Here is a 26,029-nt window from a genome sequence, read left to right as displayed (position 1 = left end):
TGGATTCTGGGAACGAGGTGTCAGACCGAGAACTACACTGACCAGTATGCACTGCAAACACACACGCCTTTACTTCCTTCTGCTTTTTAGGACTCGGGTTTGACGTAGCGCCCCTCTAAGCATGTTAGCCTAGGCGGAGGGCTGAGCCACACCTTTTCACCTATTGGCCAGCTCTCAACTTGGTGGGCGTGGCCTAGCGCTACTCCACTAGGCAAAGGGGTGGCTTCCTTGCCAGTCAGAGCTAAGACGGTCGGGGAGGCGGGACCAGGGCTAAGCGCTGGCGCCCTCGAGTGGGTGTGGTCACGCTGCCCAGCAGTGGGCGGTGATTGGCCCTGGGCGGTGCAATCGCAGCTTGTGCGTCACGACGCCGCCAGCTGATCGCAGACTGTAGCCGGTGTGTGCTGGGCGCTGGGAAGAGACAGCGTCGCCGGCCGTGGGGATCGGACGCACTGATTTGCTCCCCTACCCTCAGCACCCCCCCACCCAGCACCAGGTGGGTGTGAGATGGGGTCCCGGCCGCACAGGAGGGAACCATGCTAACGGGGTAATGGGGGAAAGTAGGGTCCTGACGGCCACACCCTGCCCTTCCGGGGGAGGGGAGAGGGGGCGGCGGAGGCTCGGGCGCTCCGGGGGAGAGGGGCCTGGACTGGCTGGAGTAGTGTGTCAGGAGGTTTAAAGAAGGAGTCCGGGACAGTAGTCGTGCGGAGGGTTTTGCTGAGTAGCTGGGAGAAAGACGAGGGGCCGGAGGGCTGGGGGCGGCTAACCTCGGCGCCCTCTGGTCGAGGATACGGGAGCCGGCCTCCCAGCTTGGGGAGGATTTGGACTGGGCGGGTAGCGGGGAGGTGCTTTGCCTCTACCGGCACTCATTGGGTCAGGGCCAGTTGAGCGCCCTGGCAGGGAAGGGGTCTCTGGGCGGGCCGGCCCCTCCTCTCGTTCCCTCCAGGGGATGTTATGTAAGGGGGGAGGGGAGAGGAGTAGGGGGCGGCGGTGCGGGGGGGGCCTTATGCAACCCAAAGGTTAGGGTTTCACCGCGGGTTGGTGGGGGGAGAAGGCAGGGGGAGAAGGCAGGAGGAGAGCCTGGAAACTCTAACCCCCCCCCTCCCCAGCCTAACTGGCCGTCTTGGGCCGAGAGAAGGTCACCTCTGCACCTCCCCCAGCCTGTCCGGTTGTGGGGCCCCTAGCCCAGGCCTGGCCCTGACCGCCTGGGAAGCCGGCTGGCTGGGTGGGGCGCCTGGGTTAGTCATCACTGGGCTCCCTCTCTCCCCACCTCTCGGCCAACTCTTGGCCCCTCCCCGTGGCCTCTGGCTAGGCTATTGCCCCCACCTCCCTTCGGCCGTAGTTCCAGCCTCCAACTCATTTGGCCTGTCATCCTGGCTGTCAGACTGGGCTAGGAGCTGTCAGGGTGCCAAAGGGCTGATGGAGCAGCTGGTCAGAGGGTCAGTGCCCTGGGCCCACCCCGCCCTGCAGCCAAGGGCACCTGCTTGGCACAGACTCTCAGCAGCAGCTGAGTCCTATGGGCTGAACAGAGCCTGCTCAGACAGAGAGGAGTGGGAAGGAGTTGGACTGGTCACCTGGGAGAAGGAAGATACCACAAAGTTCATGCCTCCCAAGAGGGTTTTGTAATTTGAAAACCTCCCACCCTAATCTTTCTTACCCTCGGAGTATAGAAATCTCAAGGCAGGACCGCCTTGGCTCCTTAAACTGGCATGGGCCATGCCCTCGGACTAAGTGTCAGCACAGACCCACCCTCCCGAGCTCACAGCCCTCAAGCCTGCCACACCCCCAGCCCCCTCCCTGGGCCATGCTGCAGGGCCCGGCTTTTCCTGCTGATTCATGCGTTGGAACTGTGGGGGCGGGGCTTGGAACTTGGAACAAAGTTCAGACATGGAGGGGACGGCAGACAGCCTGGAATTCATACCAGATGTACCCGGAATGTGCAAGCGGAATGCCTGGCATTTAAGAGTCCTGGGGAAGCTGCCCAACCACCCTGCCCTACCTCCCTCCCCTCCAGCCTCTGGTCCCCTGTCCTCTCCTCACAGTCCCAGGAGCCTCTGCTGACCTTCTTCCAAACTCTAGACCTCCTCCCTTCCTCACTCTTCCCCAGATGTAAGCCCCCCAAAACTCTTCTTCCAGCTGAACTCCCTGGGACCAAGTCAGTTGGGCTGATCCCTGAACTCGCATTTCTGGATCTGAGGTACAACTTCTCACCTAATACCTGGGTGACTGGTGAGGTGTGTCCAGGCTCCCAAGTCCTGCCCTCTCAGTGCTGAGGAGGCTGGGGGCCCCTGTGGGTAGCTGGGGCAAGAGGGGGTGGTGGTGAGAGCAGATATGGGTTTCTACAGCCTTCAGTTCTGGAAAGAGGAGCAAGGAAATAGGTTTAGAGCTGCCTCTTGTCTCTCACTGAGGAGCTCAGGTCAGAGCCAAGAACCCTTCATTAGAAGGTTGACCATCTTCTGGGGCTGCACTTTGATGGCCAGGGCAACAGTGTCCCTGTGACATGGCCCTGCTCAGATCTTCCCCATTTTTCCTTCCTTTCCCTTTAGGCACCTGTACCTCCCACATCCTCACCTGGCTGAGCCGCAGTAGTTCTTCAGTGGCAAGCTTTATGTCCTGACCCAGCTAAAGCTGCCAGTTGAAGAACTGTTGCCCTCTGCCCCTGGCTTCGAGGAGGAGGAGGAAGAAGAGAAGGAGCTGCCTTCCCCTCATCTGGAAGGTGACAGAACTGGGTCTGGGAAGGTCTGAACAGCGAGCGTGATGATACCTTTGGGAAAGGGAACCCTATTCAGCTGGAGAACCTTCACCCAGATTGAGCCAGCAGGAGAGAAAATTTCAGATTAGAGACCTTGGCTGAATTGGGGAATAGATGGCTCTGACTACACGCAAGGTTAGTTGGTCTCTGTGTGACAATGGGAAGAAGTGGAGCAAAGAAAACCCTGCCTACCCCTTTACCTAGATGTCTTTCCTGACCCTCCTTCCTTCCTCGTCCCCCCTTCTTTCCTACTGGCCTTTCCAAGTTCAAAAGTAAGTTTCCTCTTCAGGGAAAAGGTCATACTGAGACTCCCATCTGAGTAGTCATCCCCCTGCTCTTAATTTTTCCCCGTATTTCCTTAGTCTGGCCCAGACTCTAGATTCAGGGATACTTACCTCTATGTGAGACCCTTAGACCTCCTGTCTCCTCTTCTCCACCTGTGAGGTGGGGAAATCACACAGTTGAGCATGCGTGAGGGAATCAGAAGCCCACTTGTGTGGACTCAGAGCCTGGGCTCTTCACAGTGGGTGGGAACAAAACAGCTTTTCACATAAGCTGTTGCCCTTCCCCCATCCCTGACCAGAACCCCAGGAGCTGGGGGTGGAGGTTGGAGGGAGGGACTAGGGTTAGACCAATGCAAGGGGCTGCTGGGAAATCAGTCTCTGCATTGACTTCCCACCAATCAAAGGTGTCCCAGGCTTCCCCTGCCTCCCAAAGCAGGGCTGCAGCCCCTGATGTGTTCCAGCTGCCACTGCTCTCTTCCCGCACTCACTTTTCCAGGATAGTGTGTGAGATTTAGCTCAGGCCAGTGCACGCTGGAAATTCTCCCCTCCAGCAACCAGAAGAGATAGGTTATGGGATGTAATCCCTTTAGGGGCATCAGGCAGAGTAAACGTGCCACCCCCAGCTCCTGATCTAATGTCACTCTAAGGCTCAGGCTCTGGTGTGGTTCCGCCTTGGCGCAGTCTCCCTGTCTGAAGGTGACCAAGTTCAGGGCTTACAGGAAGCTGTTTGTTCCGTTTGGGGGCAGAAGTTGTGCAGGGAGCTGCGTCCTATTCTCCATTTATGAGAAACAGATTTAGGGCAGAGTAGATCACCGAACCCACCCTTCTGCAGCCTAAGCTGGATGTGTATGGGACGGCGGTAGAGGGGGGTGGGTAGACTGAGTCCACTCATAGGCTGCCACAAGGGTCGCTCTGTCCCTAGACATTGCTTCCATCCTTTCTTCCCCTCCTCGCTTCACTGGCCACAGTGTCTCCCTCCAGCCTTGGGTATGTGGCTCTGCCATCCTCACCCATCATGGAGCAGAAATGAGGAAGAGCAGCCTGGGAACACAGAGGCAGGCAGAAGACTAGTGAAGGACCAGGCCTGGAGAACACCGGGCCCTGTCTGGACATCTGCTGAGGGGGGCCCATAGAGGCCAGGAGAGCCCCAGGAGGAGGGAGAACGGCCAGCCTCCATCGAGGACAAGCTTCCAGCCATCTACTTCATTCTCCGTTGCTCTCCAGTCGTTGTGCCTCCCTCAGAGATGTGGGACCATGTTAAAGCGTCCTTGGCTTCATCCTGCTGCTTCCACCTCTCCCCACCATGTAATTTAGCTGTGAAAGGACATATGCAGAAAATTCTTAAAAGAAATTCAAATGGATTTGAATGTGTGGGAAAAAATGTGTGCTTCATTAGTAATTAAAGAGAGGCAAATATAGCTGAAAGCATTTTTCCCGTAGCAAACTATAACAGAAAAAAAATAAGACCCAGTTATTGGCAAAGGAGTACTAAAATAACACTCTCTACATTGCATATGGGCGTACAAATTGGTACAGCCTTACTGATGTCAGTTTGGTAATATGTATCAAACATCCTAAAAGTTTCCATGGCCTTTGACCTAGTCGTTCTACATTTGGGAATTTATCCTAAGGAAATAATTAAAGATTAGTTTAAACGATGTTCATCCCAGCACTGCAGTAGAGAAAAATGAGAAGCAACTATCTTAGTTTAAACGATGTTCATCCCAGCACTGCAGTAGAGAAAAATGAGAAGCAACTATCTGGTTGGGAATTGATTCCTTTTCTGCTATAATTGAAATTTGCAAGAGGGGGTTGCTTAAGTAAATTATTGTATATCCATCCGGATGGTGGGGTGGAGTGCTGCGCAGCCATTAAAAGTCACATAGAAGAACATTTGACTGGAAAGAAAAATGCTCCTTGAACATTCAAAAGGTTATAAAAATGGTGTATATTATGTGATCTCAATTTTGTTTTTATACATAAAACAGTCTGAAAAAGACTGACGACATACTCCAAATTGTTAATAATAGTAGTTACCTTTGAATGATGGAATAAAATAGTTGTAATTTTTCTGTTTGGTTTTCTGTAGTTGCCAAATTTTCTACATTAATTGTGTATGACTTCCGTATAATAAAATTTAAAAGAATTAGTGTAGGGCTTCCCTGGTGGCGCAGTGGTTGAGAGTCTGCCTGCCGACGCGGGGGACACGGGTTTGTGCCCCGGTCCAGGAAGATCCCACATGCCGCGGAGCGGCTGGGCCCGTGAGCCATGGCCGCTGAGCCTGCGCGTCCGGAGCCTGTGCTCCGCAACGGGAGAGGCCACAACAGTGAGAGGCCCGCGTACCGCAAAAATAAATAAATAAATAAAAAAGAATCAGTGTAATTTTTAAAACTTTTGGAGAGGTGGGTGTGGAAGAAATGAAGGGATGCCCCCAGCCCCATTCGTTTAATGGGGTTTTGGTGGAGGAGGAGGGTTGTGAGAACGTTTGGGGGAGCACCTATTCGTTTATGAATTTTATTCTTTGGGAGTGGCTGGAATCCACCCTCTCCTGTACAGGGAACAGCTCTCTGAATTGGTGACAGCCATCTAAAGAGGTGTGGAGTGGAGTAAGACAGAAGGAAAACAAGTAAAAACCTGTCAGTCTTCGGGAGAGGGAAATCTCCCCGGCCCCAAGGCCGAAAGGTTCTAGAATCCTAACGGTCCTGTCTCTAAAAGCAAGATGGGTCTTTGTTTTTCTCTTTGATTCTGCCCCAATCTTGAGGTGACCCTGTGTGACCTCTCCTTGCCTCCTCAGATTGGAAGAGATACTCACTTTCCCCCTAACAGGTACCAAGCCCTGGGGGAGGGGTGCTTTTCAAGGCTATAGGGCTGAGTGGTTCCTTTTTGCCTCCCCTTCCTAATAATAAGGCTCCTCTGGAGGGCCCCCAAAAGAGCTTAGGGGAGGAGCCCCGGTGGGTCGCTTCTGCAAAATGGGAGCTGTTGTTCCCTATGAGAGGTACTATGTAAGGGCGCAGGACACCTGGAGTTACGGTACGGGGTTGCTGGGATGTGTTAAAGGTCTGGAAACCTCGTAAGTGGTGGCTCTAAGGAAGTGAGCTGCCCCCTTCCCCACAACTGAGACCGGGGTGGGGCGCGGGGCAGACTGGTGGCGAGGCGTAAGCACGTGGGAGTGGGTTTGCTCTGGCCTCTAACTTCAGGGCTGCGAGGGTGGGGTGGGTCGGAAGAGCAGCAGGTGAAAGGTTAGAGAGGGGAAAGGAGGGGAAAGTTAATGGGGCTGGGCCTCTGGGAGTGTCAGGTGAGATTAGTCACCCATTTCTGGATTTGCGAGGACTTCGGGACACATGGGGCTTGAGAAGACCCCTATCGACATCCCGGAAAGCCTCCCTGAGCTCCGTTTCAGGGTTTGGTCCCGGGAAGCCCCCTACCAGACATCCCCCGCTGGGGCGGGACACGATCGGTTGCTGTGGCTCCAGGGGCGGTGGCCCACGGCTGCTCCAATCACCACCCAGCCGGGGGTTGGGGGCGTGGACGAGCCCTGGAAAAGTTAAGGCGGAATCCGTAGGCGGGGCGGGCGGGGGAGTCCAGGGGTGCAGCCTTGCCGAGAAACTGGTTCGCAGTCCCCGCAGGGGGCGTTGGATGTGTCGGGACTGAGAGCTCAGGAGCCCAAGGGACGGATCCGGACCTAGCCAGCCCGCCAGGCCATGGCGCCCTCTGGGCTCCTCGTGATCGGCGCCTCCTTCGCCGCCTTCCGGGGGCTGCACTGGGGGCTGCAGCTTCTGCCCACGCCGGGATCTGCTGCCCAGGACCGTTGGAAGTGGCGGAACATCTGTGTCTCCCTAGTTCACAGCCTGCTTACGGGGGCCGGGGCGCTACTCGGGTGCGGGGCTTAGGGGTTTGGGAGGCACCGTGGTGAGGGTGAGAGAGAGGGGTGGAAGGCTGAGATTAGAAGACCCGGCGGCACCTTTAGAATCAATGTGAGGCCTCGAGAGTCTGAGACTGGGGTGGGGATGTAGATGCGTGGGCGGTGTGGGTACGTCCACGGCGGGAGAATAAGATCTGGGTCTGCACAGACGCTGACCATGGCTCCCCCATCTCCTCCAGGCTGTCGCTCTACCCTCAGATGGCCGCCGACCCGATTCATGGCCACCCGCCCTGGGCCCTGGTGCTGGTGGCTATATCTGTGGGTGAGTCTGCAGGGAAGGCTGAACCGGTTTGGGGTGGGGGACAACCTTCCAACGGTGGGGTCTCCTTCCCTGGCCCGGCCCGCGATGGGGTTAAATGTTTCTGGCGGCTTTACTGAGAGAAACTCAAGAGCTGGGAAAAGGAGGGAGTGGAGATTCCTCTCCAGACAGTACGCTGGCTTGGAGGAAGCCTAACACCACCCTCCCCTCCTTGCCCCCAGGTTATTTCCTAGCCGATGGAGCTGACATGCTGTGGAACCAGATGTTGGGCCAGGCCTGGGAACTTCTTTGTCACCATTTGGTGGTGAGACTTGGGGAGAGGCAAGACAGGAAAGGAGGGATGCCTAGCCTGGGGTCCCCAATCTCTCACCAATTTTCTGTCCTATGACTTCCCAGAGAGTCTGAGCCCTGCTGGTGCTTGATCCTCCCAACCTTAGGCTGAATTGGGGGGGAGGGGATTGACTGCTGGCCACTGCTGGGAGTCTGAGCACTGTCTGCGGAGATTGTATTCCCACAGGTGTGGGAAACGTTGACTATGGAGCTTTTCTGAGGAGAGGGAGCCCCAGTATAGGGCGTGGGGATGGGTGTGAAAGCACAGGAATGCAAATGAAGGGGGTGGGGTTCCGTGCAGATGCTACAGCTCCAGGGGAGACAGCCTAGGCGCCAAACCTGCTTCAATTCTATGGAAGGGTTGTTTCAAGCCCATGCAGGCCCCTACCATAAGGGTAAGCATAAGGTAGGGTTTCGGGGAGGGGTGCCACAAAATGCTTGGGAGCCCCTGTCAAGGACTGGGATATTGGAACATGATGGGTGGTAGGTCATGGAAGGTCCTCTGACCTCTGACCTTGGCTCCCCAGGTAGTGAGCTGCCTCAGCACCGCCATTCTCTCTGGCCACTATGTGGGCTTCTCTGTGGTGTCTCTGCTCCTGGAGCTGAACTCCACCTGCCTGCACCTACGGAAGCTGCTGCTGCTTTCTCGCCAGGCCCCATCCCTGGCCTTCAGTGTGACTAGCTGGGCCACCCTGGCTACCCTGGCCCTCTTCCGCCTGGTTCCGCTGGGATGGATGAGTCTGTGGCTGATCCGGCAACACCACCAGATACCTATTGCTCTGGTCATCCTTGGTGGAACTGGACTGGTCACTGTGGGTGCTACGAGCATCACACTGGGTGTCCGCATTTTGGTCAGTGATGTCCTGCGGTCTCGGCCCCGCCCACCCATCCCTGAGCACAAGGAAACCAAGGGCACCAGGACTTGTTGCGATGGTGAGCCTGTCACCAGGGATGATTCTACTCTCAACCTGAAAGACTGAAGAGAAGCCTCAGGCTCCTCCTCTGCCAGTCCTGGGGGAGGTAGAACCAGGACAAGGAGATGGTGGTCTTCAATGCACTGTCCCCCAGGGGTAAGGCCTGGACTGGGTTTTCAGTATCTCAGTTCCTCTTCCAGCTAACTCCTGCATTCCTAGGATCTGAGAAGAAATGCTAATAATATTCATGGATGGGTGGGAACCTGAGCTATTGTTCACTGAATCCCATCATCAGTTGACCGCCCTTTCCAGCAGACTAACTCCAGAGGTATAGCCTGTGTTACCAATAAAGGGTGGCAGGATGCATGAAGCTGGATGAAAGTGCCAATGGGAACAGAGACCCTTCGCTTTAGCACAGGAATGGATGAGGAAAGATGAAGTCCTACTAGGATCAGAGAGAGATCTAGTACCAAAGGGGTGGGGTTGGAGAGAAGAGAGACCTCACCTATGACCAAATTATGGCAGAGGGAGGAGGGCACAACAGGTGAACAGGTGCTATGCGTAGCCAGTAGGGATGGACGTAACGGTTGCCAAGAGACAGAAGAAATTGGACCACAACAACTGCTGGTGATATTTCTGGTTCTCAAAGTCACACTATTCTGTTTGTACTTCACCCTAGTCCTACTGTGTCCAGCATGTTCCTTTTGCTTTTTTTTAGTGTCTTCTGACCTTTTCAAAGAAAATGCAGATTCTTAGAGGAATGAGCACGGGGCTAGGTCTGTCTTCTCAGGACTGTACCGAAGTCCAGAGCCATAGCAGGAACTCAACCACCCGTTCTGGGTGCCCAGAGTAGGGTCTTCCCAGGGCCAGGCTTTCATGGAAGAACGAGGGCAGAGGCAGAAGCAGATGAGGTACGGCTTCCGCTTGGCTGCAGAGGAATTAAGGAATATCTGACTCTCTTCTGGGATTCATTTGCAAGCTCCCCTTTCTCCCCTGCTACTTCTACTGCATTTTTTTCTGTTGCACAAGACCCCTCCCTTCTTCAGGCAGAACATCCAGGTTATGGGAAGTGTAAGCAGATTAAAGTCGCTATTCTACTAAACAATGGACCGAAATAGATAACCCTTAATTATCCACAGAAAAGATACATGAGCAAAAGCCAGAGACAGGAAGATGAACGCATAAAGTGGAGCTTGAGAGAGACAAAGGGAATGAAAGAAACAGACATGTACTGATTGAAGGACAGATAGAAAAAGATTTGCTACAGAGACGAAGAGAGACGGAGGGCAAGACAGAATCCTTGGCAGAAATAGAGAAAGTCTGTTATAGATGCAGAGAAGAACGAAAATCATAGAATTGGTTAAATGGTCATAAACAAAGAGGACAAGCAAAATGGAAATAAAGGCTGACAGGAAGGGATCCCAAAGGTGGAAGGTACAGATAGTCTAGACAGTGAAACAGGGAGAGTGAGTGACAAGGAGGAACCACCAGATTCCCAGGAGACAGAGGTAATAGTGGCTGGTAGATTAGCAGAGGGAGACGAGAGCGAGGTGGAAATAGAGATGAGGGGGATGAGTCAGGGGAGCTGAGAAGCAGAAGAACAGAAGGTGGAGGAGGCAGTCAATGGAAAGATTCATTGACAGAAAAAGCAGGCAATATGTTGAGTTGGAGACGGGCAGAAAGACAAAGGACAAACAGCTACAGTGCACAACCCAGAGACAGGGGTTGACAGGAACTGAGAGGCAGAGACTGGTAGGACGATGAGAAGTAAGAATCGGGGATGTGAAATGACAGAAGAATAAGCAAAGGAACTGAAGAGAAGCACAGAAAACGGGGGTGGGGGAGGGCAGAATGGTGAAATTAACATCCAGAGGAAGGACCGAGGAAAAGGAGGGAGCACAGAGATGGAGAGAGGAAAAACCATCGTAGAGATGGGATAAAAGAGAGAGAGGGACTGTGAGATATCCCCATCAGAGAGTCATTAAAACCAAAGCACAAAGGGGGAAAATGATGAACAGAGACTGAGGAGAAACTGCGACAGTTGGAAGTAAACGCAGGCAGAAAACGAGCAGAGGGTTTGAATGTAATCAGACCAAAACCAGAGATGCAAAGGTGTGGAAGTTAAGGTAGAGAAACAAAGCAGAATTCTGTCAGAGTTTGTCCTTAACAGAAGTAGTATCTTCAAACCTCAATTTGCTATTTTAACCAAATGCCTTGATTAATGAAAACATTGTTTTCAGCTTTCAAAGAAAAAGAAATGTGACAAACCCATGGGAGGAATCTCTTCCCTATGTGTTCGTGTCAATATTGATTCATTCCCAGCCCTACACCTTTTCTTTTGCCACTGCCATGAATTCATGGTCCAAGTGAGTTCCCTTCTTGGGGGACTCAAGGGTGCCCAAGAACTTGACCATTAGGGAAATATGGCTATTTCTATGGGTAAACTAGGAAAACCCATACAGGAAGGGATTAGCTAGCTGTGCAGGTAGGACATAAGTGGACACTTGAAGAATTTGGGATCACACACAAATTTCCATCATGGAGACCCAGTGAAACTTCAGGAAGGCAGGACTAGGATCGTGATTAAAATTTAGTGGACATCTCATCAACTGGACCAGCTATAGATGGTGGACCAGATAGAGATGAGATGATGGGAATCAAAGACCAATACTGGGAGCCTGGAAAAGAGAAGCTCAAAATTGCAGAGGTTGGCAGATGCTGTATTTGGTACAATGAGTTGGGTCACCACGGTGGTGCTGTCAGACCTCACCATGGCCCAGTGAAGTGGTCCTCAAGACTGATTCCATCCATGCCTACTGAGCTACTGGCTAATGAATTCTGTCTTCTGGCACAGGGGAGGGGCTTTCCTGGATGGGAAACGTTGATATTTTATGGTCTCAGAACACTATCCTGATCAAAAATTAATAAATTGCTATACAAATAATAGCATCGGTCTTTTGTGAGTATGGTTACTTTGAGTCACTTTTCTTGGCTCCAGTGGTATCCTAGTTTATAATGCATGCTGGATCATGGAAGATCCAGCATTTGCTGTGAGAAGATCTCTTGGCACTAACTCTTTGACCTACAGAGCCCTAAAGTGGGAACTTTCCTCGTGGCACAGTGGTTAAGAATCTGCCTGCCAATGCAGGAGACAGGGGTTCGAGCCCCGGTCCGGGAAGATCACACATGCCACAGAGCAACTAAGCCTGTGCACCACAACTACTGACCCTGCACTCTAGAGCCCATGAGCCACAACTACTGAGCCCACACGCCACAGCTACTGAAGCCCGTGCGCCTAGAGCCCGAGCTCTGGAACAAAGAGAAGCCACCGCAGTGAGAAGCCCGCGCATCACAACAAAGAGTGGCCCCCGCTCGCCGCAACTAGAGAGAAAGGCTGCACGCAGCAACGAAGACCCAATGCAGCAATAAATAAATAAATGTATTTTTAAAAAGGCTCTAAAGTGTTCTAAGATCCTCTACTATGAAAAAACAAATCAAATGTATTCAGTAGAATGGATTTAGAGCAAGAGAATGGATTCAGACAATTGAGAGTGATTCTCAAATGCCAAGAGTTGAACCCAAAAGAGGCTTTTAGCTAAATTTATCTTGAGTTGACAAGAAAATTAGGGAATTCCCTGGCAGTCCAGTGGTTAGGACTCTGCACTTTCCATGCCGAGGGCGAGGGCTGGATCCCTGGTCAGGGAACTAAGATTCTCGCAAGCCATGCGGTGTGGCCAGAAAAAAAAGAAAGTTTTTTCTTTTCTAAAGAGAAATCTCCACAACCGAATTGTCAAAGCATTGTTGAACATCAAACCTGTGTTTGTGCGGCTGAAGATTAGGAGCCCTCACTCTACAGGAGATTCCACAAGGAAAGTTATTCTTTAAAGAACTGTTCCTTCATGGAAGTAAAGTATTTGTTTAGAATCTTTAACTTAAAGTCATAGCATCCTAGGCTGAACATGTGTTGTGCTCCTACCTCATGAGGTACCTTTGGATACCTTCTCTCATTTAATCCCACACAATAGAGACGCATCCTATTTTTCAGATGAGGAAACCAAGGTAATTTCCTCAGGATTACCTAGCTAGTTAGTGACCAGGGTCTGGACTTAAGCCCATATGTATGTTTATTTTCTGATATCACCTGTGTCCAACATCTGCTATTTTTACCTGCCTAGCTCCTCTATCACTCCCCCTTCAAAGGGCATGTGACTCAGGCGTAGCCAATCAGAACACCATATCCTCTTTCCCTGAGATGAGCTCATGATTTAAACAAAGCTATGAGTCTCAGCACCTTGCTGTCTGCTACAACTTTTGGCTGAGATGCACTGTGTGCTAACATTGCTAAGCCAGTAGGCTGATGTAAGACAGCTTCCCTGAGCATGAAGCCAAGACAGAAAAAAAGAATTCAAATATGGAGAGAGATTTCTAGCATCATTTAAATATCTGGATCCAACTCTGCCTGAAGCAAGAACTTCCCCTGGACCATTCAGTTACACAACTCAAACAACTCCCAGATTGGGACTTCCGTGGTGGTGCAGTGGTTAAGAATCCGCCTGCCAATGCAGAGGACACGGGTTCGAGCCCTGGTCCGGGAAGATCCCACATTCCGCGGAGCAACTAAGCCCGTGTGCCACAACTGAGCTCTAGCCTGCGCTCTGGAGCCCAAGAGCCACAACTACTGAAGCCCGTGCGCCTAGAGCCCGTGCTCCACAACAAGAGAAGCCCACGCACCGCAACGAATAGTAGCTCCCACTCGCCACAACTAGAGAAAAGCCCGCACGCAGCAACAAAGACCCAACGCAGCCAAAAATAAATAAATAAATAAATAACTCCCAGATTTGCTTGACTATGAGTTAATGTTTTTCGCTTGGAACAGTGAGTCTTTATTAATACATCACCTTCAAGATTATCTTACCTTCATTTTTTTAAATCTTTTTTTTTGGTGGGAGTTGTGCTGTTTGGCTTGTGGTATCTTAGTTCCCTGACCAGCAATCGAACCCAGGCACCGGCAGTGAAAGCGCCGAGTCCTAACCACTGGACCGCCACGGAATTCCCTTACAGAAAATTAAAGCTTAGAAAAGTTGTGACTTATCCAGGTACACCCAGCTAGTTTGTGGCACAGCCAGAAGTAGAATCCAGGGATCCTTATACACTATTTTGCCCCTTTCTTTATAGGAAGGCTGAGGAATGGAGAAACTTCAAGGTAGAAAGTTGACAACTGAAGATCAATCAAATCAGATAAATTGCGTCTGAGGTGGTGTTTATAAGTCAGGATGCTTCTTCGGTTGGAAAGCCAGACTTGTATTCAGTATCGTATCGATTTCTGCACTTTTCAGGAACGCGGTAACCGTGCAGGGCAGAGGTCCGTTTCGGCATTCCCCTGCAGACGTGAACAGTGTTAACTCAGTGTTGAGAGCTCATTTGTTCCCTGCCTCTAACCAGGAGGGGGACAAAACTTCCCTGGCCACACCTTCCACAGGAAGTAGACAAGGAAGTGATTCTCAGACTGAGTGAGCTCTTTCAACTGAGATAAGAATGTAGTGGAAATGATGGGCCCTGCAGGGGTTCTTCCCCACCTACCACCACCCAAACCCCCAAAAACAGGCTCTGGGGTAGTAACTGACATTCCAGGGATGGTAGATGATGCCTTTGGGCTAAACTACGCCCGCTCACTCTGGCCTGACTGCCTGTGCCTTCGGAAGGATTCCTTCACCTCCTTGAACTTCACCGGTTGGCACTGCTAATCCCAAAGGCTGAGAGACTGGCGCAGAGGCTCTCTCTGTCCCGGATCCCAGGTCAGGGCCCTGCTAGAGGACAGAGAAGCCCAGGAACAGGGATGCCACAAATTACTGCTGCTGCACTGGCCCAGGGCAGCACTGCCAGTCAGCCCTAATCTCCCTCTCCTCCGCAGCTTGCTCCCGCCCTTCCTTCCCTAACCCCGGCTCTTCCTAGAATCCAAATATTTCCACCCTGGCAGCAAGCAAGGGTAGGGGACTGGGGGGATGGAGGAAATGCGGGGGGAGCCTAGCCTAGGGCAGCTGCAGCAGCATTTCCTTGACATATATTGAATTTTAAAAATTCATGTGAACTTTGCATTCTGCTTCAAAATCTTTTCCTATCTATCTCTTTTAATATAAAATAACATTTGAGATAACTTAAAAGTATAATATTTGAATTTTTCTTTTTAATTTTACAAAATGTCAAGTGAAACTGTCAGTTTTACGATCCAGGAAGATGCGCCATTGTATTTTGTGGCTCTAACTATTACGGGCACACTCCACTTTATTTCTCTTCTCAACAAGTATTTATGAACATCCTACTATGTGCTCGAACAGAGGAAATATAATAGTGAGTAAACAAGTCAGAGACCAGGCTACAGGGAGCCTGCAATGAGGATTTCGTTCAAGTGGAAAGCTGGAAAAATTGGAGTTATCCAAAGGAGGGAAACCAGAGGTAAGGGATGTAGAAATGGGTCAGCCAATGACCCACAGACTAAGAACGATCCGACAACCTGGAGAGGAGGAGATTGTTGCATCCTGACATCCAAGGGATGTCCAGCATATTTCCTCCCAGACCTGCACCTTTTCCTGTATGCTCCTGGTCTGTGCACAGCACTGCCCTTAACTCACTGTATAAAACAGGAACTTAAGAATCATCCTCGGGCTTCCCTGGTGGTGCAGTGGTTGAGAGTCCGCCTGCCAATGCAGAGGACATGGGTTCGTGCCCCGGTCCGGGAGGATCCCACATGCCGTGGAGCGGCTGGGCCCGTGAGCCATGGCCGCTGAGCCTGTACGTCCGGAGCCTGCGCTCCGCAACGGGAGAGGCCCGCATACCACAAAAAAAAAAAAAAAAAAAAAAAAGAATCATCCTCAAGCCATGGCACTGTACCTCCCCCACCCCCCAACAAGTCCAATTAATCACCGAGTTCAGAATGGCTTTCACATTCATTCATTTCTTTCCATTTTTTTATCCCACCCTGGTTGGAGTCACCATCATCTCTACCCTGGGTGACATGATGATAGCCTCATGACTATTTTCCACTTAGTGGTCAGTCTGTGATTTTTTTAAAAAATAAATTTATTTATTTTTGGCTGCGTTGGGTCTTCGTTGCTGCGCGCGGGCTTTCTCTAGTTGCGGCGAGCGGGGGCCACTCTTCGTTGTGGTGCGCGGGCTTCTCATTGTGGTGGCTTCTCTTGTTGCAGAGCACTGGCTCTAGACGCGCGGGCTCCAGTAGCTGTGGCACGCAGGCTCAGTAGTTGTAGCTTGCAGGCTCTAGAGCACAGGCTCAGTTGTTGTGGCACACGGGCTTAGTTGCTCCACGACATGTGGGATCTTTCCGGACCAGGGCTCGAACCCGTGTCCCCTGCACTGGCAGGTGGATTCTTAACCACTGCGCCACCAGGGAAGCCCCTGTGATTGTTAAAATACAAATTGGATCATGTCATTCCCCTGCTTAATACCATCCAGTGGCTCCTCCTTTATTAGGTAGGGGCATAATTCATGATATGACCTGTAGGCTTCTTCATGGTCTCCTCTTGTCTACCCTCCAGATTCATTTCATGGTAATTTCCGTTTCACTCTTTTTTTTTTTTTTCTTTTTTTTTGTGCTACACCACGTGGCTTGCAGGATCTTAGTTCCCCGACCAGGGTTTGAACCCTGGCCACGGCAGTGAAAGCGCTGAGTCCTAACCACAGGACTGCCAGGGAATTCCCTGTTTCACTCTTTGTGTGACTTTATTCAGTTTATAAAATATGCCATGGGGGCTTCCCTGGTGGTGCAGTGGTTAAGTATCCGCCTGCCAATGCAGGAGACACAGGTTCGAGCCCTGGTCTGGGAAGATCCCACATGCCGCGGAGCAACTAAGCCCGTGCGCCACAAATACTGAGACTGTGCTCTAGAGCCCGTGAGCCACAACTACTGAGCCCGTGTACCACAACAACTGAAGCCCGCGCGCCTAAAGCCTGTGCTCTGCACGCAACAAGAGAAGCCACTGCAATGAGAAGCCGGCGCACCACAACGAAGAGTAGCCCCCGCTCACCGCAACTAGAGAAAGCCCGCGCACAGCAACGAAGACCCAATGCAGCCTAAATAAATAAATAAATAAATAAATAAAATAAAGTATGCCATGCTCCTTTCTTTCTCAGGACCTTGCACAGACAACGCCCAATGCCTGGTAGGCTGCCCATTCTCCCCTGTTTCCATCTTCCTGGCTCCCCTCCTCCTATTCCACCCCCTTTATCTTATACATTCTCAGTGCTCATTTCCAACATTTCTTTTCCTAAAGACATTTCCATGACCCTCCCCCTACAATTAGGTCAAATCTTTCTGTCTTTTCATTGGAAGTATTTATTACGAGTTTAATTGAAGGACCAATTATGAGCACTTGAGGAGAGCCTCTAACATGAAATATGTAGAATATGAAAAATGGGAAAACACAGAGAAAGCAAAGATTATTCATGGAGAATAAAACTTCAGTAAAACTCATTTTCCTCAGAGAGATAAGGGAATATATCATAAACATGAAATAATATACTACCAAAATTTAAAAAAGAATTCAGACAGAACTAAACAGAGTATATGAAATTTAAAAGTGTGATATTGGAAATGAAAAATTCATGGAAGAGTTGGAAGATAAAGTTGAGAAAATCTCCCAGAAAGAAGATATTAGGGACAAAAATGAGACAAGCATGGTACCAGTCCAAGAAACCCAACATCAAATTAATGGGAGTCCCAGAAAGAGAAAACTGAGGGAAAAAAAAGAAAAAAGAGGACTTCCCTGGTGGCGCAGTGGTGAAGAATCTGCCTGCCAATGCAGGGGACACGGGTTCGAGCCCTGGTCTGGGAAGATCCCACATGCCTTGGAGCAACTAAGCCCGTGCACCACAACTACTGAGCCTGCGTTCTAGAGCCCGCGAGCCACAACTACTGAGCCCGCGTGCCACAACTACTGAAGCCCACGTGCCTAGAGCCCATGCTCCACAACAAAAGAAGCCATCATAATGAGAAGCCCGCGCACCACAAAGAAGAGTAGCCCCCGCGCGCCGCAACTAGAGAAAGCCGCACGCAGCAACGAAGACCCAATGCAGCCCAAAATAAATTAATTAAAAAAAATTTTTTTAAAAGGCATGCCAGGGTTTCCCTGGTGGCGCAGTGGTTGAGAGTCCGCCTGCCGATGCAGGGGACACGGGTTCGTGCCCCGGTCCGGGAGGATCCCACATGCTGCAGAGCGGCTGGGCCCGTGAGCCATGGCCGCTGAGCCCGCGCGTCTGGAGCCTGTGCTCCACAACGGGAGAGGCCACAACAGTGAGAGGCCCACGTACCGAAAAAAAAAAAAAAAAAGGCATGCCAGTGGTGTGATTCAGGGAGTCAGATTTGGGCTATTTCCATCCAAAAGAACTTGGGCAGGGGCTGCTGACAAAAGTACTGGGGAGAGACATTACTGAGTTCAACCCTTAGGTAGTCACTGCTGGGGACAGAGAGCAGAGGAAAACATTTCCTATCAAGGTTGCCTAGGAAGGTGGGTAGCAGGGTAGTGGGTGAGAGGCACTTAGGTCCCACTGATTGGCTGAACCCCACTGACCTTCAGCAATCAGAATCCTTTCACAAGGTCATCAGGTGTGAACATAGGGGTGGGGGTTAGATTTCTTGTAGACAAGCACCAGCTTGTCTACTGAAGCCTGCACACCTAGAGTCCGTGCTCTGCAACAATAGAAGCCACCACAGTGAGAAGCATGTGTACTACAATGAAGAGTATCCCCCACTCACCACAACTAGAGAAAGCCCACGCGCAGCAATGAAGACACAACACAGCCCCCCCCCCAAAAAAAAAAAGAATCCGCCTGCCAGTGCAGGGGACACATGTTCAATCCCTGGTCCGGGAAGATCCCGCATGCTGCGGAGCAACTAAGCCCATGCACCACAACTACTGAGCCGGCGTGCCACAACTACCGAAGCCCACATGCCTAGAGCCTGAGTTCCACAACAAGAGAAGCTACCACAATGAGAAGCCCACGTACCGCAAGGAAGTGTAGCCCCTGCTTGCAGCAACTAGAGAACGCCCACGTGAAGCAACGAAGACCCAAGGCAGCCAAAAATAAATATATTAATTAATTAAAAAAAAAAAACACCGTAAATCAACTATAATTCAGTAAAAAAATAAAAATAAACATAAAAAGCATTTAAAAAATAGAGCTTAATACAGAGTAAATGCTATATAAGGGCTAGCTATGTAAGGGCTAGCATACACAATTATGTAAATAGAGTATTAGTCTCACCAAAAGAGTAATGTAATCATATTGAGAGGGTGGGGTAGTGGAAGGGTGTACATGTGTATGAGAGGTCAAGGGGAGAGTTGGACTTCCACCTTTTTTTTTTTTTTTTTTTTTTTTGGTCTTGCCACGCTGCTTGCGGGATCTTAGTTCCCCAACCAAGGATCAAACCTGCTTCCCCTGCATTAGAAGGCGGTTTCTTAACCACCCGACCACCAGGGAAGTCCCTACTCAAACTTTCTGAGTCTGGGTTTCTCATAAGTAAAATGAGGATAAGAATACCTATTTTGTAAGGTTGTTTTGAGGGTTAAATTAGCTGATTTATTTATTAACTTTTTATTTTGAAATACCTTTTAGGCTCACATGGAAGTTGCAAAAATAGCACAGAGTGCATAAAGATAAACATATAGATCGATGGGATATAATTGAGAGTCCAGAAACAAACAAATGGTCAGCTGATTTTTGACAGAGAGGAAAGAGTGCCTTTTTAACAAATGGTGCTGGGACAACTGAATATCCACATGCAAAAGAATGAATTTGGACCCCTATCTCACACCACACACAAAAATGAACTCAAAGGGAATCATAGACCTACAGGTAAGAACTAAAACTATAAAACTCTTAGAAGAAAACATAGGATTACATCTTTGTGACTTGGGTTAGGCAATGATTTCTAAGATTTGACACTGAAATCACAAGCAATAGAAGAGAAGATTTGATGAGTTAGACTTTATACAAATTAAAAACTTTTTTGCTTCGAAGAATACCATCCAGAAAGTGAAAAGATAATTCAAAAAACAGGAGAAAAATTTTGCATATCATATATATGACATGGAACTTGTATCTAAAATATGTAAATACAACTCAATATTTAAATAGGCAAAGGATCTGAAAAGACATTTCTACAAAGAAAATATATATGTGTTACAACAGGGATGAACCTCAAAAACATGCTAAGTAAAAGAAGCCAGTCACAAAGTGACAAGAGTCACTATTCTATGATACCCTTTATATGAAATACCCAGATCAAGCAAATCTGTAGAGACACAAAGTAGATTAGTAGTTGCCTAGGGCTGAGGAGTAGGAGGTGGGAGGAAGTGGGGAGTGAGTGCTAAGGAGTACAAGGTTTCTTTTGGGAATGATGAGAATGTTCTGGAACTAGGTAGAGATAATTGCACAATTCTGTAAATATACTAAAAAACATTGGATTGTATACTTTAAACAGGTGAACTTTATGGAATGCAAATTATTTCTCAATAATGCTGTTTAGAAAATAGTACAGAGAGTTCCTGGGTACTCGTCACACACTTGAGAACTTCTTACATAACGATAGTAGGACAATCAAAACTAGGAAATTGACATTAGTACAATACTATTAATGAAAACAAACATTAGAATTTTACCAGGTTCTAGAATAATGCCTGGAACATAGCGGACCTTATACAAGTGGTAAGGACTTCACTACAGTGACGATGATGAACATCATAAAGATGATGCTGCACTTTCTATTGCAGCCAGGTTGATTGGCTGCCTGTTTTCCTAACATGCCATGCTTGTTTCTCTTTCTAAACTCTAACCCTAGTAGTTACCACCACCTGGGATTCCTTTTTCCTTCCTCTTTCTCTACCTCCTCAAATCCTTCATATCCCCCACCTCCATCACATCTTTAATAATGCTCCTCTCTCTTCTTTGAACTATATGAACCTCCACACCAGTCGGTATTTGCCTGGACTCTCCTTTGCATACTTCTCCTTTTCTCTTTTGAGTCCCAAATTCCCAACTAGATGAAGAACCTGTATGGGTTACAAGTCCTCTGCATCCTCCATAATAAACTTGGTGTGAGTTCAAACAAACTTATCTGTTAAGTCAAAGTTGTTATCAGAAAATAGAGCAAGAGGCATGAAAATTAAAACAAGGAAGGCAGGAGATGGAGGGCAATTCAAGCAACAAGACATAGACAGAGCCTGAGGGAGTCAAGAAGCATTTATAGGGTATTCATTATACACTTCATAGGGTAGTCGTTGCCAGAGAGAGAAAATAGGAATGGAGATGGAGGGGGAAAAACACCCTGCAAAGTTGTTCCCCAAGGCCTCTTTTACTTTGGTAGGTTCATTGACTAACTCCTCCTTGACATGATAGGCAGGGTTATATACCCTGGCCCCGAATTCCCATCACGGAATATTGTGAGAGCCTGGGTTCTCGTCTACCACTCAGTTTCCTGGGGAGCTCCTTGAGGTTGGCTTCCCCCTCCCACCCCCCCACCCCCGGCGCCCCCACCCCCTTCCCCTCTTCACCGCCCCACCCAACGCTCGATACAATAGTAGGCATTCAGTAAATGATTGTTGAATGAATGAATGAACGCATGAACAAAAGACTGATTGACTCGGAGTTAGTACTGCACCTCAAGTCTACATATATGAGACTAGACACAGAATAAGGTGCAAACTTCGACAAATTTAGTAAAACTCTAGAAGCCTGGGCTTCTGTCGGACGGTCGCGAGTCGCTGCTGAGGCCCCAGAAACAGCTCCAGAAACGCGGAAGGCGGGGCTTCCGCCTATTCCGACCACACCCCCTCGCGTCCAAATATTTCCGCCCGTGGGCCCGCCCCCTCCGGCACGAATTGCAATTCTAACTGGTGAGCTCTCTAATCCGTCTGAATACACCGGCGCCTATTGGGTCAACTGCTGAAAGCGGGTTGCGCACTTCCTGGCTTTAGCAACGCGGAGGGGACGTCGGCTTGCCGCCATTGCCCTGCAGGGAAGCGGCTGTCTGTGTGAAGGGCTGTAGGGGTACGTGGCGGGCTTTAAGGGCCGGGCTGCGGGAGGCGCGGTTGGGGTCGGGCCGAACGGCCGGAGGGATCGGGCCGGGCTGGACGCACTCTGAGCGAGGCGGGACTACAGGCCGTGGGTTTCGACGTGTTCCTGCTGCCCCTCTTGCGGGCCCGGGCCCCGTCGTTAATTTTTTTCTTCCGCTGCTCCCCAGATTCTCCGGGTATGGCCGGAGTATTTCCTTACCGAGGGCCGGGTAACCCGGTGCCCGGCCCTCTAGCCCCGCTGCCAGACTACATGTCGGAGGAGAAGCTTCAGGAGAAAGGTGAAGAAAGCGTGCGGGAGCGGCGCCTGGGGGCGGGTGTGCGCGTGCGCGCAGCGGGTTTGGCTCCTTGCCCCGTTTTGGCAAGTGTCAAAACATTAGGTGTTAGTGCAATTATTGGCCCCCATTTGTTTTTTACATCTAATCAAGTCTCTAAAACCATCTACTTAAAAAAAGTAAAAGCGTCTATTATTTGCAGGCACTGATCCAATGAGGATACAATAGCGATACAGACAAAACCCCTTCCCTTGCAGGGTTTAAGTTGCAATGAGGGAGATGGACAGTAAAAAAAAAAAAAACTTTATGTTATGACAGAAATGGTAGGCAATGATAAATGTGATGAAGAAAAAAAAATAAAGCAGAGCGAGTAGACAAGAGAATTGTCAGGGAGTGCTTCTGCCCGGTGCCTGCCCTCTGTCATACATCCTGACAGGAGATTACCCTAGGGCAAGAGGCGGGGGTGGTTAGGGTAAGGGTGTGCCGTTCTTTAAACTGAGGTGTCCTTGTAGCCCGAAAATGGCAGCAATTGCAGGCCAAGCGCTATGCGGAAAAGCGCAAGTTTGGATTTGTGGATGCTCAAAAGGAAGACATGCCTCCAGAACACGTCAGGAAGATCATTCGAGACCATGGAGACATGACCAACAGGAAGTTTCGCCATGACAAAAGGGTGTACTTGGGGTAAGGAACATGCTGGAAGTATTTCATTTGGGGTTTGGCACCTTTCCCTTCTCCCTGTCTCTTACATTTCAGTACTGGATAGCTGCTCTATCATTTTGGGACTTTAATGTTCTGTGACAGCTCATCTGAGTGGTTATCAAAGAAAGGAGAAAATAACTGGAATTTCGTCATAATTTCCAGATCTTCCAGTTTTGCTTTTTTTTTTTTTTTTGGTAAATTAATCTTTATTGGAGTGTAGTTGATTTACAACGTTGTGTTAGTTCCTCCTGTACAGCAAAGTGAATCAGTTTTATATATATATATATATATATATATATATATATATATTTCCACTCATTTTTAGATTCTTTTCCCTGATAGGTCATTACAGAGTATTAAGTAGAGTTCCCTGTGCTGTATAGTAGGTTCTTTTTTTTTTTAATATTTTTTAATTTATTTTGGTTGCGCCAGATCTTAGTTGCGGCACGCGGGATCTTTAGTTGCAGCATGTGGACTTCTTAGTTGCGGCATGCCTGTGGGATCTATTTCCCTGACCAGGGATCAAACCTGAGCCCCTGTGTTGGGAGCACGGTGTCTTACACACTGGACCAACAGGGGAGTCCCAACAGTAGGTTCTTATTAGTAATCTGTTTTATATATAGTAGTGTGTGTATGTCAATCCCAGCCTCCCAGTTTATCCCTCCCCCACTTCCTCTTTGGTAAGCATAAGTTTGTTTTCTACGTCTGTGACTCTGTTTCTGTTTTGTAAATAAGTTCATTTGTACCACTATTTTTTAAGGTTCTACATATAAGCGATACCATATGATATTTGTCTGACTTACTTCACTCAGTATGACAATCTCTAGGTCCATCCATGTTGCTGCAAATGGCGTTGTTTCATTCTTTTTTATGGCTGAGTAATATTCCATTGTATAGATGTATCACATTTTCTTTATCCATTCATCTGCCGATGGACATTTAGGTTGTTTCCATGTCGTGGCTATTGTAAATAGTGCAACGGTGAGGATCAGGGTGCGTGTATCTTTTCGAATTATGTTTTTCTCTGGATATACGCCCAGGAGTGGGATTGCTGGATTATATGGTAGCTCTATTTTTAGTTTTTTAAGGAACCTCCATACTGTTTTCCATAGTGGCTGTACCAATTTACATTACCACCAACAGTGTAGGAGAGTTCTCAGTTGTGTTCTTTATTGCCCTGATTTTTTTTCCTGATCTGGGACTGGAGCTTTATTTTATTTTATTTTTTTATTTATTTATTTTTGGCTGTGTTGGGTCTTCGTTTCTGTGCGAGGGCTTTCTCTAGTTGTGGCAATTGGGGGCCACTCTTCATCGCCGTGCGTGGGCCTCTCACTGTCGCGGCCTCTCTTGCTGCGGAGCATAGGCTCCAGACGCGCAGGCTCAGTAGTTGTGGCTCACGGGCCCAGTTGCTGCGCGGCATGTGGGATCTTCCCGGACCGGGGCTCGAACCTGTGTCCGCTGCATTGGCGGGCAGACTCTCAATCACTGCACCACCAGGGAAGCCCTGGAGCTTTTAATTTGTCCTGTTGATGCTTTGATAAGATGTCTCTATCTTTGAGTGGGTTAAAGCCCAGAGCAGGACACGTGTACATTCCTGTTTCCTGTAATTCCTAAGTGACCAGAATCTTCAGGTTCGGGGGTAGTTAACTCCTGAGGTCTTTGTACTCTTGTTTTTCTGTGTCCCCAAGGTGGATGAGTACAGCTACAAATACCTTAGCAGATCCCTTTTCTATTTTTACACAAAAATGTTAGCCACTTGGGCTTCCCTGGTGGCGCAATGGTTAAGAATCCGCCTGCCAGTTCAGGGGTCACAAGTTCGAGCCCTGGTCCGGGAAGATCCCACATGCCACAGAGCAGCTAAACCCGTGCACCACAACTACTGAGCCTGTGCTCTAGAGCCCGCGAGCCACAACTGCTGAAGCCTGCGTGCCTAGAACCTGTGCTCTGCAACAAGAGAAGCCACTGCAATGAGAAGCCCGCGCACCTCAACAAAGAGTAGCCCACGCTTGCTGCAACTAGAGAAAGCCCCCGCGCGGCAGTGAAGACCCATCACAGCCAAGAATAAAATAATTAAATAAATAAATAAATTTATTTATTTTTAAAAAAATGTTAGCCACTTAATGAACTGGTCTAAGATAGCTGTGGAAGTTTTATTTCAAAAATATTTTTGAGATCTGTGCTGTGTGCCAGGGTTATAGCAGTGAACAGGAAGTAATGGTCTTTCTGGAGCTTATAGCCTAGTGACATAATAGGCAATGGTTAAAGTAAAGTGTGGTAAATATTTTATTATTTTTTATGGAAAGCTATGGAGAGAATAGACTGTGAGGTAGCCTAAAAGCTGTCTGTTAAGGGAACAGCTGTTGATTTAGAGGGACTGACACCCAGTATTGTGGGACAGTGATGTTTAAGAAGCAAAGTGGCACAGCTGGAGGTGGGGAGGCAGAGTTCCTGGCCACGGAGGGCCTGTGTACTAACTTTGGGGGTTTGGACTGTAAGACTGGTTTTCTGTGGAATGTGATACTGTGCTACCTTGTGGCATCTCTGCATGGTAGAGTGCAAGAACACCTTGTCACTTCGAATCCTCTGTCTTCCTGTTGTTGCAGTGCCCTAAAGTACATGCCCCATGCAGTCCTCAAACTCCTGGAGAACATGCCTATGCCTTGGGAGCAGATTCGGGATGTGCCTGTGCTGTACCACATCACTGGAGCCATTTCCTTTGTCAATGAGATTCCCTGGGTTATTGAACCTGTCTACATCTCCCAGTGGGGGTGAGAAGGGCTGGAACATGGTGTGTGGTGGTGGTGGTTGTGGAGGCAGTGGGTATAAACCGTTATGTGACATTGTCGACTTCCAGGTCAATGTGGATTATGATGCGTCGAGAAAAAAGAGACAGGAGGCATTTCAAGAGGATGCGTTTCCCCCCTTTTGATGATGAGGAGCCGCCTTTGGACTATGCTGACAACATCCTAGATGTTGAACCACTGGAGGCAATTCAGCTAGAGCTGGACCCTGAGGAAGATGCCCCGGTGTTGGACTGGTTCTATGACCACCAGCCATTGAGGGACAGCCGGAAGTGAGTGATGGTTGGAGTTACCACTCCTGTGAGGGTTTTGGAACTGAGTATTTTGGAACTTCAGAAGGGGTCCTGGGAGAGCAATGGGTAGTATGGCTTGGCTAGCTAGCGTATCTACCTGACGTGGGCCTCTTTTTTTCCCTAGGTATGTGAATGGTTCCACTTACCAGCGCTGGCAGTTCACACTGCCTATGATGTCCACTCTCTACCGCCTGGCCAATCAGCTCCTGACAGACTTGGTAGATGACAATTACTTCTATCTGTTTGATCTGAAGGCCTTTTTTACCTCCAAGGCACTCAATATGGCCATTCCTGGAGGCCCCAAATTTGAGCCTCTTGTCCGAGACATCAACCTACAGTAAGTTGGAGAGAGTAGAGATTTTAGGCACCTTGGATTAAATAAAATCTAATCTTTTTTTAAAAAAAGTTATTCATTCATTCA

The 26,029-nt window shown here is 49.2% G+C and overlaps 2 protein-coding genes and 1 long non-coding RNA gene across 3 annotated transcripts in view; all 3 read left to right on the top strand.

The window, feature by feature from the left end:
- Positions 1-262: 262 nt before the first annotated feature.
- LOC132594252 (uncharacterized) lies at positions 263-5,103 on the top strand. Its single transcript, XR_009560451.1, has 2 exons — positions 263-493; positions 2,544-5,103. It is a non-coding gene; the product is annotated as an uncharacterized lncRNA (long non-coding RNA).
- A 1,577-nt stretch (positions 5,104-6,680) lies between these two features.
- TLCD2 (TLC domain containing 2) lies at positions 6,681-11,388 on the top strand. Its single transcript, XM_030861852.3, has 4 exons — positions 6,681-6,910; positions 7,135-7,217; positions 7,436-7,518; positions 8,072-11,388. Exons 1-4 carry the CDS (start codon positions 6,735-6,737, stop codon positions 8,522-8,524), a joined length of 795 nt encoding a protein of 264 aa, XP_030717712.2. The 5' UTR covers positions 6,681-6,734; the 3' UTR covers positions 8,525-11,388.
- A 10,007-nt stretch (positions 11,389-21,395) lies between these two features.
- PRPF8 (pre-mRNA processing factor 8) overlaps positions 21,396-26,029 on the top strand; it is a 36,634-nt gene continuing 32,000 nt past the window's right edge. The window contains exons 1-6 of the mRNA XM_030861853.2: positions 21,396-21,517; positions 21,711-21,821; positions 22,328-22,496; positions 25,118-25,282; positions 25,369-25,587; positions 25,733-25,945. Of these exons, the coding sequence (XP_030717713.1) occupies positions 21,722-21,821; positions 22,328-22,496; positions 25,118-25,282; positions 25,369-25,587; positions 25,733-25,945 (866 nt within the window). The 5' untranslated portion in view covers positions 21,396-21,517; positions 21,711-21,721. The remainder of the gene's footprint in view (positions 21,518-21,710; positions 21,822-22,327; positions 22,497-25,117; positions 25,283-25,368; positions 25,588-25,732; positions 25,946-26,029) is intronic.

The sequence above is a fragment of the Globicephala melas genome, chromosome 20 (assembly GCF_963455315.2).
Source record: "Globicephala melas chromosome 20, mGloMel1.2, whole genome shotgun sequence".
Lineage (NCBI taxonomy): Eukaryota > Metazoa > Chordata > Mammalia > Artiodactyla > Delphinidae > Globicephala > Globicephala melas.
Note: the sequence above shows the minus strand (reverse complement) of the source record. Positions and strands in the feature narration are given on the sequence as shown.